Source organism: Eleutherodactylus coqui, chromosome 7 (assembly GCF_035609145.1).
Source record: "Eleutherodactylus coqui strain aEleCoq1 chromosome 7, aEleCoq1.hap1, whole genome shotgun sequence".
Classification (NCBI taxonomy): domain Eukaryota; kingdom Metazoa; phylum Chordata; class Amphibia; order Anura; family Eleutherodactylidae; genus Eleutherodactylus; species Eleutherodactylus coqui.
The window spans coordinates 33409025-33425735 of NC_089843.1; the positions used below are offsets into that span (position 1 = coordinate 33409025).

The 16711-nt window shown below is 46.3% G+C and overlaps 1 protein-coding gene across 1 annotated transcript; it reads right to left on the reverse strand.

Moving 5' to 3' along the window:
• Nucleotides 1-7963: 7963 nt before the first annotated feature.
• LOC136573477 (vomeronasal type-2 receptor 26-like) lies at nt 7964-14222 on the reverse strand. Its single transcript, XM_066574768.1, has 3 exons — nt 14061-14222; nt 10647-10770; nt 7964-8865 (listed from the first exon to the last, which is right to left on the reverse strand). Exons 1-3 carry the CDS (start codon nt 14220-14222, stop codon nt 7964-7966), a joined length of 1188 nt encoding a protein of 395 aa, XP_066430865.1.
• Between the last annotated feature and the right edge of the window lie 2489 nt (nt 14223-16711).

Below are 16711 nucleotides of genomic sequence, written 5' to 3' on the forward strand. Positions count from 1 at the left end.
CCCTGTATTCTGAAAACTTTTTCAATAAAAAGTGAATTAACAAAAAAAAAAAGAAAAATTGGCAGTTTAGCGTGATGACATGATGTTTCAGGAGGAGGAGCAGGAGGAGGAGGACTAATATCATACAGAGATTGACAAAGGTAAATGTCCCGTTTTTTACGGAGAACAATGCTTGCATCCGCGGTTGCAGCGAAAAGAATCTTTAGGTAACGCTGCTCTCCGCTGGTGGAGAAGCGAAGTCTGGGGAAATCCAGGCTTTGTTCATCTTTATAAGTGTAAGCATGTCGGCACTGGCAATTGACAGGCGGGTACGCTTGTCCGTGATGATTCCCCCAGTTGCACTAAGCACCCTCTCTGACAAAACGCTAGCGGCAGGACAAGCCGGCACCTCCAGGGCATACAGTGCAAGTTCGTGCCACGTGTCCAGCTTTGACACCCAATAGTTGTATGGAGCAGAGGCATCACAGAGGACAGTGGTATGATCGGCTACATACTCCCTCACCATCTTTTTACAGTGCTCCCTCCGACTCCTTGACTGGGGAGTGGTGACGCAGTCTTGCTGGGGAGCCATAAAGCTGGCAAAGGCCTTGGAGAGTGTTCCCCTCTGCCTGTGCTGAACATGCTGCCTGAACTCCGCGCCTCCCCTGCTACTTGGCCCTCGGAACTGCGCCTTCTGTAGCTAGCGCTGTCAGATGGGAAGTTTAGCATCACTTTGTCCACCAGGGCCCTGTGATATTGCATCACTCTCAAACCCCTTTTCTCTTCGGGAATGAGAGTGGAAAGGTTCTCCTTATACTGTGGGTCAAGAAGGGTGTACACCCAGTAATCCGTAGTGGTAAGAATGCGTCTATCGCGAGGGTCATGAGAAAGGCAGCCTAACATGAAGTCAGCCATGTGTGCCCGGGTACCTGTACGCAACACATCGCTGTCCTCACAAGGATGATGACTTTCAGGATCCTCCTCCTCCACAGGCCATACACGCTGAACAGATGGGAGGCAAGCAGCATGGGTACCCTCAGCAGTGCACCCAGCTGTCTCTTCCCCCTCCTCCTCCTGCTCCTCCCCCTCCTCCTCCTCCAAAACGCGCTGAGATATAGACATGAGGGTGCTCTGACTATCAAGCGACATAGTCTCTTCACCTGTCTCCTGTTCCGACCGCAAAGCGTCAGCCTTTAAGCTTTGCAGCGAACTTCTCAGCAGGCATAGCAGAGGAAAGGTGACGCTAATGATTGCAGCATCACCGCTCACCATCTGGGTAGACTCCTAAAAGTTTCCAAGGACCGGGTAGATATCTGCCAACCAGGCCCACTCCTTGGTAAAGAATTGAGGCGGCTGACTCCCACTACGCCGCCCATGTTGGAGTTGGTATTCCACTATAGCTTTACGCTGCTCAAACAGCCTGGCCAACATGTGGAGCGTAGAATTCCACTGTGTGGGCACGTCGCACAGCAGTCGGTGCTCTGGCAGATTAAACCGATGTTGCAGGGTCCTCAGGGTGGCAGCGTCTGTGGTGGACTTGCGAAAATGTGCGCAGATGCTGCGCACCTTGCCGAGCAGGTTAGACAAGTGGGGGTAGTTTTTCAGAAACCGTTGAACCACATGACCATGTCCGATTGGAGGCTCAGCGGCGAAAGCCAGAGGTCAGTCTGCTCTGTCAGACCCTGCAACAGTTCGGGGGCAGTGTGCCTCTTGTCAGCTAGGCTGAGGAGTTTCAGCACGGCCTGCTGACGCTTGCCCACCGCTGTGCTGCCACGCCGCGCCATACCGACTGCTGGCGACGTGCTGCTCACATTTCTTAATTGAGAGGTAGAGGTGGCGGAGGAGGAGGAGGGGGAGGATTTAGAGGAGGTGGCATAGACCGCCGCAGAGACCCAACCGAGGAAGGACCCGCTATTCTGGGTGTGGGTAGGACGTGTGCGGTCCCAAGCTCTGACTCGGTCCCAGCCTCCACCAAATTCACCCAATGTGCCGTCAGAGAGATATAGTGGCCCTGCCCGCTAGTACTTGTCCACGTGTCCGTGGTTAAGTGGACCTTCACAGTAACCGCGTTGGTGAGGGCACGATTGATGTTGCGGGAGACGTGCTGGTGTAGGGCTGGGACGGCAAAAATAGTGGCGACTCGGGACCGAGTAGCGTGGGAGCACCGCCGCCATCATGTTTTTGAAAGACTCCGTTTCCACCAGCCTGTACGGCAGCATCTCCAGGCTGATCAATTTGGCAATGTGCATGTTTAAAGCTTGAGCGTGCGGGTGCGTGGCGGGGTATTTGCGCTTTTGCTCCAACGCTTGCGCTAGCGTCAGCTGGACGCTGCGCTGAGAGACATTGCTGGATGGGGCCGAGGACAGCGGAGGTGAGGGTGTGGGTGCAGACCGGGAGGTGCTCGTGCCTGTGTCTTGAGAGGAGGGTTGGATCTGAGTAGCAGGTTGGGGCACAGGGGGAGAGGCAGTGGTGCGACCCGGAGGTGGTGAACGGCCTTCGTCCCACCTTGTGGGGTGCTTGGCCATCATATGCCTACGCATGCTGGTGGTGGTGAGGCTGGTAGTGGTGGCTCCCCGGCAGATCTTGGAGTAACACAGGTTGCACACCACTGTTCGTGGACGTCCGCGCTCTCACTGAAAAACATCCCCACCTTTGAACACCTTGGCCTTTGCATGGTGGCTTAGCGCGAGGGGGTGCTTTGGGAAATAGTTGGGGGATTCTTCGCTCTGGCCCTGCCTTTACCCCTGGCCACCCCACTGCCTCTTCCAACCTGTACTGCTGCTGCACTTGCCTCTCCCTCTAAAGATCTGTTCTCAGTTGGCTTATCAAACCAGGTGGGGTCAGTCACCTCCTCGCCCAGCTGCTCTTCCTTCGAATCCTCTGTGCGCTCCTCCCTCGGACTTACTGCCCTTACTACTACCTCACTGGCAGACAACTGAGTCTCATCATTATCCTCACCCACAAAAAGCTCTTGAGACAGTTGCCAGAAGTCCCCAGCCTTTTCACCCGGACTCCGGGAACTTTTCAAAGGTTGGGCATCGGTCATGACAAACTCCTCAGGTTAGAGAGGAAGCAGTTTTTCCAACTCATGGCAGGGACCCAAGAACAGTTCCTGGGAGTCTGCCTGCTCATCAGAATATGTCATTTTCATCGAGTGAGGAGGCTGAGAGGAAGGAGGAGCAGCAGTCAGTGGATTCAGAGTTGCAGTCCCTAGGCCGGGAGTAGTGGACCGAATAGAAGACTGGGTGGTCGATATATTGCTGGACGCATTTTCTGCCATCCACGACAGGACCTGCTCACACTGTTCTGTCTGCAATAAAGGTCTACTACGCGGACCTGTAAATTGTGATATGAAGCTGGGGACCCGAGAAACTTGCCTCTCTCCTAATCCCGTAGCAGCCGGCTGCGATTCACCACGATCAGGAACTCGGCCTGTGCCCACACCCTCACTTGGACGTCCGCGTCCATGTCCACGTCCTCGACCCTTACCCCTACAGCTCATCATAGAGAATAGAGCAGAGCCCAAATAAATTACCCCACTGTACAGCATTGACAACTGTGGCTTAATTCACCGCACACAGAGACTTGTAGATAGCGGAGGCTCAATGCTGTGACTTTAAAAAATTAGCCCGCTGTCTTGCGCTGATACTTAGGGGTAATTTACCACTCGCAGAGACTTCTAGATAATAGAGGCTGGGTGGAGTGGAAGAAGACTCTAAAGGCAGTGGATATTGCTGGTAACTGCAGCTATCTCAAGTCAACCCCACCAAGGAAAGGGTATTGTGAGACGCTCTGCACAACGGCAGAGCTAAAATACTTTGCAGTGGCCCAGGAAATATTATAGTACTGTTTAGCGGTGAGATCTCTGTCTAATGCACTGCGGACACAGAACGGTATAAATGAAGTCGTTCACAGCAGGCTAGGAGATGTTAGAGAGCAGTTTCACAGTGAGAGCTGGTTGTACAGCACTGCAGCCTGAGAACGCTATTACCGAAAGGCTGGGAACAGGCCTAGATGCGTAATACAAAAATGGATGCACTACTACTCCCAGCAGGCCACAACTATAATGCACACGGTCAGATGTAGCCTAACGAAGGAGCTTTGGGGTTTTTGCACGGAGGATATGGACTATATAGTGTATATAACTTTCCCTATAGAAGTGGCTGTGCCCCAACACTATGTGTCTAATTCCCTGCAGACAGAACGGTATAAATGAAGTCATTAGCAGGCTAGCCTAGGAAATATTTGAGTGCAGTTTCACAGTGAGAGCTGGTTGTATGGCACTGCAGCCTGAGAACGCTATTACTGAAAGGCTGGGAACAGGCCTAGATGCGTAATACAAAAATGGATGCACTACTACTCCCAGCAGACCACAACTATAGTGTATATAACTTTCCCTATAGAAGTGGCTGTGCGCCAACACTCTGTTTCTAATTCACTGCAGACAGAGAACGGTATAAATGAAGTCGTTTGCAGTAGGCTAGGAAATATCAGAGTGCAGTTTCACGGTGAGATCTGGTTGTACCGCACTGCAGCCTAAAAAAACTATTACTGAAAGGCTGAGAACAGGCCTAGATGCGTAATACAAAAATGGATGCACTACAACTCCCAGCCAGCCACAAGTATAATGCATACGATCACATGTAGCCCAATGAAGGAGCTTTGGGGTTTTTGAAGACAGGATCCTATTCTAACACTTTCCCTATATCAGCAGCAGCTCTTTCCCTAAACTCTGTATAATACACTGCAGACTGAGAACACTGTAAATGAAATGGCCTGCACAGCCCGAGATAAAAAAAAAATGGTGCACTACTGCTCCCAGCCAGCCACAACAGTAATGCACACAGTCAGATGCAGCCCTAAGAAGGACCTTTGAGGTTCTTGAAGACAGGATCTACGCTAACACTATCCCTGAATGAGCAGCAGCACTTTCCCTAACCTCTGCCAGCATGTGTCTGAGGCGAGCCGCGGGCGGGACTGCTTTAAGTACTCAGCGGTCACTTTATCTCGCCAGCCACTCACTGCTGGGGGGGGGGGGGATACGGCTGGCACGTCACAGCAGGAAGTAGTAATGCCTTCCCCGCATGTCTATGGCGCTAAACATGCGGGGAAGGAAATGCAATTGACTCGAGTACCGCGTGGTGTTCATCTCGAGTAACGAGCATCTCGAGTACCCTAATGCATCAAGCTCGGACGAGTGTGCTCGCTCATCTCTACTAGGTATGATTTTAAGGGAAAGGCTTATATTTAAAGCCTTTCCCTGACAATTATTGTAGTGGCTGCCAGCATCCCATTTCTTTCAATGGGGCCACTGGCAGCAGTGGCGACCCCTTTGAAAGCAATGGGAGAACATTGTGATCCTTTGCCACAGCTGTGACAGCTGCGGCAGGGGATTCTTTACTCCCCCTGGGAAGTGCCATCATTACTGAACAGTGTGACAGTGCTATCTCAGTGATGAGGGGACTCCCTGCTGGGAATATTTACACACAGCACGGATCTTCCCGGCACGCGGATGTCGTATATTTTGCAGGTACACGAATTTCCACGCCAGTAAAAGACGGACATGTGAACTCACCATTGAAAACCAATTGTTCTAATAGATGCGTGGTTATGTGCGCAAATATGCGCAAACAAATACATGCTCATCTGAATAAGAGCCCTAGGGTGGGTTCACACGAGCGTGTTTTTGTACGTGCTTATGCATGCACAAAAACACGCTTGTATTTACAACAATGCATTCCCGATGGCGTGTACACATGTCTGTACTTTGCAGGTGCATGCCTGCAAAGATAGGACATGCGTGCATAATTCGGAATGCATGCATTGTTTTCAATGGAGCCGCCGGCAGCAGCCGGTGGCTCCATTGAGGACAATGGTCTGCCGGCACCACTGCATTCTTTTTCAGGTAATGGCTTTACATATAAGCCCTTCCCTGAAAAAGAAACATTTTGTGTAAAAAAAAAAAAAAAAGACTTACCTCTCCGTCGCTGCCGTGACCCCCGCAGGCATGAAGAACACATCTTCTGCATGCGGCAGATGTTTCCTTCACCCCCGCTAGTTTAAAAAATTCCCTGCTGCTACATCTGCCACGTCTCTGGCAGATGCAGCAGAGGAATTCTTCAATTCTCAACCGCAGCTGTCACACATGACAATCCTGCTGCCGGTATCCCCGTCAATGGCTTTTCAGGGAAGGGCTTCATAAGCCCTTCCCTGAAAAGCCATTTTAAAAAGTGTATTAAAAAAAAAATCATTACTCACCTCTCTTCAGCTGCCATGGCTCAGCAGCGACTCTGTAGTTCTGAACTATCAGCAGCCGAGGATTTAAAATCCCCACCTGCTGGTAGCTCTAATTGTGATTGGCTGAGCACTTCAGCCTATCACAATCAGAGCTACCAGCAGGAGGGGATTTTAAATCCCCGGCTGCTGAGAGCTCAGCAGCGCGACAGAGTCGGGGACAACGCCAGAAGTCGCCGCTGAACCCCGGTAGCTGAGCCACGGCAGCTTCATAAGCCCTTTCCTGAAAAGCCATTTAAAATAGTCTACAAAAAAAAATACTCTCATGCCGGGGCTCCGCCGCAGCTTCTGCAGCTGTCCCCGGCTCTGTAGTTCTGAACTATCAGCAGCCGAGGATTTAAAATCCCCACCTGCTGGTAGCTCTGATTGTGATTGGCTGAAGCGCTTATATGTTAAGCCCTTTCCAGAAAGAGAATGCAGGGGTGCTGGCAGAGCATTGTTTTCAATGGAGCCGCCGGCAGCAGCTGCGGCTCCATTGACAACAAGCAAGCAGCTGTGTTCACGCATCTTTTTGCTCGTACCTAGGTGCGCACGTATGTACAAAAACACGCTTGTGTGAACCCACCCTTAGTCTGTATTTCCACCAAGCAAATATTGCTTGTGGCTCAAACTCCACACAGCCACAGCAGTCAATGTTTGCTTGACCTTGCAGACAATGCTGTGTTAGGACTTTTACCTACTAGCGTTTTTTAACGCTGCAATATCACTGAGTTGTTTTTACTGCAAATGTCAATTGGACTTTCTAATGTTAAAATTGCATCGCACAAAAATCGCAGAAGTGCAAACTTGTGATTTTTGTGCGCTGCGATTTTAACATTAGGAAGTCTAATGTACATTTGCAGTATTAAAAACATAGCGATATTACAGCATTAAAAAAACACTAGTGGGTAAAAGCCCTTAAAATGTAAACAGTTTTTGCTTGGTGGAGATACAGCCTTTTCAATAAGATTTGGTGTTTTAATACCTGATTACACTTCAATGTTTATATTTTTCCACCAAGAACATCTGTGCTTTCATGTGATTTGAACCCAGCTTGGTGGGGGGTAAAGAATAATAATTACCTGAAAGCCCTGCAGAATAAGTTGGCGCTATACAAATAACAAGATTTATTTATTTATTATTTTTTTATTTGGCAATGCTGTAATATCTACTGCATGCCTACTCTCCTTAATATTTTGAGAGTTGTCCTCTTCCTATTTTAATAACCGCCTTAGACTTCAGCATTTGTTCAGGGGAATAAAATGATAAAATCATTGTATTTATGTCCAAAGATTTTATTGTGAATCTGCAAGTTAGAAACTTACAAATGTGATTGTTACCCTGTTTCCCTGAAAATAAGACATACCCTAAAAATAAGACATAGCAGGATTTTTCTGGATTTTTGAGGATGCAGAATGCTTTTTCAGTATTTTTGAGAATGCTTGTAGTATAAGCCCTACTTCAAAATTGAGCCCTACTTACAGTTAATAAAAAAAGGACAATATAAATAGTGTCCAGGCAGCTGTACAATCTATTGGAGCAAAAATTAATATAAGACACTGTCTTATTTTCAGGGAAACAGGGGTAGAACTTTACAAAGTTTACAAATAACTTTAAAATAAGCTATAAAATCATTCACGTAGCAAATTTCAATATCACTGATCAGCAGGTAAACGTAAGCGTTCAAATGTTTTTTTTATGATGTATCAATTTAATGTTTACGCCTTGCTATACACTTTTTTGAGTTTAACTCTGGTCTAACCAGTATAATGTAACATTTAGGGAAAAATATACAGCCTAAAATGCCAACAGCTGATGATATTATAGCAAAAATTTCCACAAGAACAGTATTTTTCCCAGCAACACTCATATAAGCTGGGATAAAAGCCACCCAGACACTGCAGACAACCAGCATGCTGAATGTGATGTTTTTAGCTTCATTAAAACTATCTGGTAAATTTCTAGCCAAGAAAGAAACAATGAAACTAACAGCTGCAAGTAGTCCCATATAGCCCAGGAGGATGGAGAAGGCCAATATTGACCCTTCATTACACTGAAGAATAATTCTATCTTCATATAAATGAGTATTACTTTCTGGGAATGGAGGAGAAGTAGACAGCCAAGTGATGCTAAGTACAACTTGAAGAAATGAGCAAAAGAAGACTAAACAGTTTGTAATTTTCACACCAATAAATTTCCTCCAGGAACTTCCTGGTTTAGTGGCTTTGAAGGCCATGTAGACCAGGATGGTTTTACCCAGAATAGAAGAGATAGCTACTGAGAAGATGATCCCAAATGAAGTCTGACGAAGCATACAGGTGACATGTGTAGAACGACCCAGGAACAAAAATACACAGAGGAAACTCAACATGATGGAAACCAGGAGAATGAAGCTTAGGGTTTGGTTATTAGCTCTGACTACTGGAGTGTCTCGGAATAAAATGAAGATGCCCAAGATCATTGAGGATTTAAGAAAAAATAGAACAGAAATTATGGAGACTCCATGTACCATTGTGTCATCTTTATAAGATAGAAATTCCACAGGCTTTGGTACACACTGGTTTATCTCATTTGGCCATTGATCTTCTGGACACTTGTGGCATAGTACACTGTCTGAAAAAGAGAGAATCAAAGTGTCATACCATAATGAGAAATAAATCATAAAAAATATATAATAATGTCTGATGCAATGTTACATCTGTTGAGAGGTATCCAAGGAGGCGGCAGCATCAACGGTGTAGAGATTGTAAAAAAAGGGTTTTATTGCCCCATAAAATGGCGACGTTTCGACTTAATCAAAGTCTTTTTCAAGCAGGCTTGAAAAAGACTTAGATTAAGTCGAAACGTCGCCATTTTATGGAGCAATAAAACCCTTTTTTTACAATCTCTACACCGTTGATGCTGCCGCCTCCTTGGATACCATTGCATTTATTTGGGGTTGGGTTCATGACCCCACAGGTGGCTTGGCATATACAGACTGGAACCTCTGCACTGAAGTGCATGTGTTAGGTGTGCTGCGGGACTTTTCTATTTCTACATCTGTTGAGAGGTGAGAGGCGACCTGATAATCAGGAAAAGAATAGCAGTTTACTGATGCTGCTGTATTTGAGGCTTGGATAATCATTAGCATAGCTAATGGGATGACTAAAGGCCCATTTAGATATAACGATTATCGATCAAAATATGTTGCTCAGGCGACTTTTGAGCAATAATCGTTGTGTCATTTACAGTGCAAGATGATCGCTCAAGATGAGCGATCACCTTGCACTGCCAGTGGAGGATGCAGAAGACAACCAGGGTGTCCCTGCTTGTCTTCTGCATACAGCTGTTCCTCTGCTCGAGCACCCGGCTGTTATACAGCCAAGCGCACGGAGCGGAGGATGCAGAAGACAAGCGGGTGTCCCCGCTTGTCTTCTACATCCAGATGTTTTCTGCACAGAGTGCCCGGCTGTTACACAGCCGAGCACTCCATGCCGGGTATGGAGAACAGAGCTGGACCTCTCTTTTCTTCAAACTCAGCCTGTGATCAGAAAGCGGGATAAAGCTGAAACAATAGTATCAGCTGTATCCCGCTGTGAATCCCTGAAAAGGCTCATCGTCGTCTTACAGCACACTGAAAGACGATGATGAGCGACGGCATAACGAAAACTGCACAATGTAAGTGCAGTTACACACAACGATTATCGCTCAAAAGATGGCTTTTGAGCGAATTTTGAGCGATAATCGTTGCGTCTAAATGGGCCTTAACAATAGTTGGAAATCCATTTCAGAGTGATAACTTGTTTAATTTAAGGCAATATAAGCTCATGGAGAAAAATGGTAGGGCGCCCATTAGGATTTGATGGTGTCACATATTACTTTAGTGCAGTGATTCTCAAGTCTATTGATATAGAGGAACTATAGAAAATATTTCTAAACCCTCCAGGGAACATTAGTTTGAGAGCAATGTTTAAGTGCCTGGTTTGGAAGTATGGGTTGGTAATCTTCACAAACTACTAGTCTACTGAAAATGTTGATGTGTCTAAAATTAACAAATGTGTTTATTTGGCTTGTTCATGTACTGTCACGCACTCATCTTGATAAAGGGGATAGAGATCTGCCTCTATTACATCACTGAGCAGATTGGTTGTTCCAGGAATTTATTCACATTAACATATTTGGAGTCAGTAAGGAACTCTCACCCCATGTCATAAGGTAATTAGTGACTACCTGTACAAATCCATATTTAATGTTGTGCTGTTAAAGGTTCTGATATCCAACTAACTAGCTAACATATTCATGGAGTCAAATGGGATGACCTTCAACACTTACATTAAGGAGTTTTTGCTTGTAGAGATTAACAGAATGAGTTTATATGACTATTTTTTTGGAAAATATGATGATGAATGTGTTACCTGTCTCATTAGATATCTCTCCTTCTGCGCATGGCAAACAGTCAAAGCAACATTTTTGCAATTCGGGCTGCAAAGCTCTTCGGTAACCAGGGAGACACTCTTCAGAGCATGTAGACACTGGAATCTATGGAGCATATGGAATATAGCACATACTGTGTTTCATGTTATGAAAATGTGAATGATTAAGTGAAGAGATAAATGGACCAACCTGTTGGATACCTTTGTGAATGTGTTTTATGTTCTTCATTCAATAAAACCATATTTACACTTGGTTTGAATCAAACATTTTTGATTGTTCATCTTCTGCAGCTTGTATGGCTTATACTAATCTACAAGCTGCCTGATCCTGTCCAGAGCTCTTTTTGTCAGACACGCTCTCTGTCGGGTCAGTCTGTACCTCCTTCTTCACTTCTTGTAAGCATTAATCTAAGTTGCTGTCTTTGTAGCCAAACAAAATATACTTCAGATTATGAGCGTTTCTGAGATCATAATATCGGGATACAAACTGAGCCGTCAGGCAACTAACCAGGGGACGGTTTTCAGAACATGTAGCCACTGGAATCTGTGGAGGATATGGAGTATAGTAGAAACTGTGTTTTATACTAAGAACAGCAGGGTGGTTGGGTGAGGAGCAGATAGACACATCTATGGAGGCATTTTTAACTGAATTGTATGTATTTTATTTAATAAAATTGTGTCTTTAATTGTTTTAAATTAAAGCTTTTGAATTGTTCGTCCTCTGTGGCTTGTATGTCTTATTCTTATATACAAAATATCCCATCCTGTCCAGTACTTTTTCTGTCAGGCAAGCCCCCTATCGGGTCCATCTGTACCTCCCTTTCTCTTCCTCTAAGCATTAATCTAATCTAACCAAATTAAAAATATTTCTCAACAAAAAGGGTGACAGTTTTATGAGTGTTTTGGAGAGCAGAAACAAAGGCTACAAACAGAGCCATCAGCTTGTTTGATGATTCGCACTGAACAGGATCTAGCAGCTACTATTGTTCTGTAAACTCAAAAGCTGTAGAAAAAAAATGTTCCAAAATGTTTAATTAAAACCAGTTGCATTTTTTTCTAATGAAATACATATGATACAATTAAAATATTTCTCCAAAGGTGTCCATACATTTAAAGGAGATCCTCCTGTATATCTTTGACTACTATACCAGAAGCACAGCAGGAATGCTGACATGGGGATCAGGCTACCCATACTAATATAGCCATCGTTTACTTGACATTTAATAGTAGCTTGACATTTTCACAAATTATGATAACTTCACCACAATGTGCTACAATGTTATAAACTGGGTAATAACGAATCATTCTAATAATTGTTACATCTATATTTACTCCACTGGTCATTTTGCATTAGTAACTTCAAAATCAGTATTTGATATTTGTGCGTGTTGTATGTAAATTATGTTACAAATGTCCAATGGGTGTTCTCCTACAAGCAAGTGGTCCTGGATTTTCTTCATTATGCCAATATAGAGCCTTCGGGAGGGATAGAAGAACATAGGGAAATCATTGAAGCCATGCAACTACTTCCAGCCGCTTGTCAATATGAGTCTCTTCCATAAATACCCTAAGATCCAACACTGTCTTCTACCCCCTTATATTATTGTTTAGCTCCTGCAATGCAAGCTGCAAGATTAGAGATAAGAAGGCCCCCAAACTCATTCATCATATTTAAGCCTTTAATTGTTATTTTAGAATAATGCCAAATGTAGACACAATGATTATCGCTCAAAAGACATCTTTTGAGCGATAATTGTTGTGTGCATTTACACAGCAAGATGATCGCTCAAAATTTCGCTCAAATGGCAGTTTGAGTGATAGTTTTGAGCATTCACTTTGCATAAGTGTGTAAATGAAGGCTCACGCTGTATGCGGAAGACAAGCACGACTGCTATCTTCTGCATACAGCTGTTCAATTTTTGGAGCATGCAGCTGTTATTCAGCTGAGCGCTCTGAGTGGGGTATGCAGAAGACAAGCGGGGCCACTTGTCTTCTGTATACAGGACTTTTCTTCTCAGAGTACTCAGCTGGTATACAGCTGAGCGCTCCGAGCTGGGTAAGCAGAACGCAGGCAACCCCACAGTGATTTTCAGCGAAGGGCTTTAAATATAAGCCCTTCCATGAAAATCATCCATAGCATATGTAAAAAATTTAAAAAATATATACTCAGTTCTCCGCCGCTGCCGGGGTTCAGCCGCGCGTAGCCGCGTCTTCTCCCTTCCCTGCTCTGAAGTTCTTTCATAAGAGGGTGATTTAAAATCCACACCTGCTTAAAGAGCTGTATCTGATTAGCTGAGCGCTCAGCCAATCACAGGCAGCGCTCAGCCATTCAATGAATGACAGCTGATCGCTGCCTGCGATTGGTCAAAACGCTCAGCAATCACAGGCAATACTTAGGTATTCATTACAAGCCTGTGATTTTCTGAGCACTGTGACCAATCACAGGCAGCGATCAGCTGTCATTTATTTAATGGCTGAGTGCTGCCTGTAATTGGCTGAGCGCTTGCTGAAAGAGAACAATGAATGACTCGTTAACGAAAACTGCACGATGTCCATGCAGTTAGACCGAATGTTTCTCCTCAAAAGACAGCTTTGGGGGGGCGTGGCCTAACTGAGCACCAAGATGGCCGCTTGATCTTGGAGCTCCGTGAACCTTCTCTCTTCAAAGCAACTTAAAGCTACTTCGGAGACATTTTTACCTCCCTACTTTGTTCCTCGGACCCCTCTTTACTAGCTGAACTACCTATATAGGTTTGCCCAGCAGCTGGCTGGTCATCTAGAGGACTTTTACCCTCCACGTGCTGCCGAACGTCTCGCTGCGCCTGGGGCCCTCTCCTAATCGCCCGCCCGCCGGAGGAAAGTGGAGTCTCCCTCAATCGTGCAAACACATTAAAGAGGTTTGCAACCGCTTGGAAGACCTGCCGCGGGCGAGAAGAGACAGCGGAGGTAAGACCGACACTCTTACCCTCTACTTACTGCGATCCGCCGGTACACCTGGCATCTCCGACGGCCCCTTTACCCTGCTGTGCCGGAGATAGGTGAGGAGCCTGCCACATCTCAAGATCCTGCGCCGCCAGCCGCTGTCACTCTATAGATCCCAGCCGGGAGCCCTGCAGCGCCGGAGGTAGGGGGAGTCCCCTGCCCTATTGGTAAATCCCGTGCTGCCGGCACCCGTCATCTCAAGAGCCCCAGCCGAGCTCATTACCGGTGCAACTGGCATCTCTGACGGCCCCTCTCTGCTGCTGTGCGGGAGGCAAGTGAGGAGCCTGCCTCTTCTCAGGACCCTGCGCTGCCACCCGCTGTCACCCCGAAGATCCCAGTCGGGAGCCTCGCAGTGCCGGAGGTAGGGGAAGTCCCTGCACTACTAGCAAGCCCTGTGCTGCCAGCGTCTGTCACCTCAAGGGCTTCAGACGAGCTCACTGCTGTACCGGAGCTGGGTGAAGTACCGCTGCTACTGTGTACTCCGAACCCGCTCTGAGGATTCCCATCAAGCGCCCCCGCTCTGCCAGAGACTGTGGGGGGTCCTGCCTTGTCGTAAATTCTTCCTCCGCTGTCCATCTCCACTCCGGAGAGCCAACCCGACCTCCACCACCTAGCAGAGAGCAGAGGTGCAAGCACAGCGTCTGTTAACCCCCTGGTACCCACAGGAGATAAACCCAGGACACTGGACTGTTAACTCACCCTTGAACAGGGTAGAGAGAAGACCCCTCTTGCTCTCAACTACTTGCCTCATCACTTAACTGCAGAATTAGACGACAGCTTAACTCTGTGTTAACCCCTCACGCTCAGGCATTTCAGCAAGGAAGCGCGTCCATCAGAAAATAAGAAAGCTCGAAGAGGTGCCTCTCCTAACCCGTGCCTGACTGCCATGACTCGCCGCAAGTCCGCAAAGCCTTCTCCTCAGCGTGTAGCTGATTTCTTTACGGCCCGCAGCAGCAGAAGAGGCCCGGCGCCCACACTCACAGCGTCACTGGACGACCCCTCCACCGAAGCTTGTGACACCCCGCGGAGTCAAAGATCTACATCAGACAGCCCAGGCTCCACCCGGGGAGATGCCCGTTCCCCTTCAAAGATGGGAAAGGTGAGTGATGCTGCAGCACCCACCACACACACCAGTTCCCACTCTCCTAAAGCAGCGCCCTACCTCGTGTCTACCTCAGGGAATGACATCTCTCCCTCAGTCAGCCCAGACAAAAGAAGACCTAGACTAGAATCAGCCGTCCAAACACTACTACCCCCATCAGGTAGTGCAGAATTAATCGATATGCTCCCTTCCTCAAACCAGCCCGCGTCGGAAGCATTTATAAAAGAAATGATGGTGGCATTAAGAAACTCTATGCGTGAGGACCTTAATTCTGTCTCATCACGCATTAGCGCCTCGATATCGGAGGTAGAGGAAAGAACCACTCACATTGAACGTAAGATGGAGGAATTAACCAATTCACACAACACACTCATAGACGCGCACTACTCACTAGAGGAAGACGTGTCCCAGATTAAAATAAAAATGGCGGATCTGGAGGACCGCAATAGACGGAACAACGTCAAATTCAGGGGCATCCCTGAAAAAATTAGCCCGGCTGAGTTAAAAGACTTCCTAACACAATTAATGAAAAAAATGCTACCCTCCACCCCCTCTCAGGAACTCATTATTGACAGAGCTCACCGTCTACAAAAACCAAAATTCCTCCCTGACAACATCCCGCGCGATGTTATAGCGAGGATCCACTTCTACCACGTCAAAGAGGCCCTCATGTATGCCTCCCGCAAAGGGCTAGATCTCCCCTCTCAGTTCTCAAATATCCAACTATTTGTGGACTTATCGGCCGCCACCATCCAAGCCAGAAAGGCATTTATTCATGTAACCACCTCACTAAGAAGAGAAAAAATCCCATATAAATGGGGATACCCCACGAAATTAATTCTTCATAAAGAGGGATCAAATTTCATCATCAGCAATTCCGAAGACGGGGAAAAGATACTAACGTCCTGGGGCATTCACATCTCAGACAGACTTCAGGACAAAGCTGAAAAAAATCTACAGAGAAAACCTCGTGAGGGATCCCCCCCCCCCCCTCTGCCCGTTGAAATGTCTCCGCTCATAACACAGATTGGAGGTTCCTAATCGTCAGGCGAACTTTTCTCCCCCAGAAAATATGCAGGTTCCTGACCCTGCTAGAAGTACTCTGTTTTTGCTATGTTATTTCATGGTCCATCGGCTACGAAACTCCGAGCTTAGAAAAAGCTCTTTACCAGGACACTTGAACTGGTATTATTGGCCGACTATTTATGTTATATTTGTTCCCATTTCCCCCCCTTACACCTCTCCCTCTAAAAGTGGTTCCACAACAGAAATTTGCAGCTTTCGCAACGCTTATCCAACCAATTCATGGCAATAAAAATATGCTCCCTCAATGTTAAAGGCCTAAACTCTCCTTTTAAAAGATCATCTGTCTGGAAAGATGCCCTTCAAAATAAGGTGGATATAATATGCCTCCAAGAGACGCATTTTGCGAGCTCAGCCCATCCCCAATTCTCCCACAAGAATTTTCCAAACATTTTCTTATCCTGTACGGAGAAGAAAAAAGCTGGTGTGTTGATTGCAGTCAAGGATACCATTAATGTTTCCCTCACGGAACAAGTTATAGACACCCACGGAAGGTTTATAATATTAGTCGGTCTTTTCAATAATATCCAAATAACTCTGGTGAACATTTATGCACCAAACTCATCTCAAATTTCTTTTTTAAATAAAACTCTTAAGAAGATTAGAAAATCACATGTAGGTAAACTCATAATATGCGGCGATTTCAACATGGTCCCCGACAAACAACTAGATTCCACTAGCTTTTCAAACAGAAATTCCCCTATCCTGGCCCCGTGGCTCCATAAAGAAGCACTCTATGACACCTTCAGATGCCTTAACGCATCCTCAAAGGAATTTACATACTATTCCCCCCGGCACAGGTCCTTCTCTAGGATCGATCTGTTCTTAGTTGATAGGTGGACCATCCCTGGTATTCTACATGCTGAAATAGGAGATACTA

Excerpts from the sequence above, each read along its gene's own strand:
- LOC136573477 (XM_066574768.1), bottom strand. The coding sequence starts at position 14,222 with ATGGACAGCGGAGGAAGAATTTACGACAAGGCAGGACCCCCCACAGTC. Across the intron at positions 10,771-14,060 it reads GCTCGTCTGAAGCCCTTGAG|ATTCCAGTGTCTACATGCTC; the intron begins GTGACAGACGCT and ends TATGCTCCATAG. Across the intron at positions 8,866-10,646 it reads AGAGATATCTAATGAGACAG|ACAGTGTACTATGCCACAAG; the intron begins GTAACACATTCA and ends TCTCTTTTTCAG.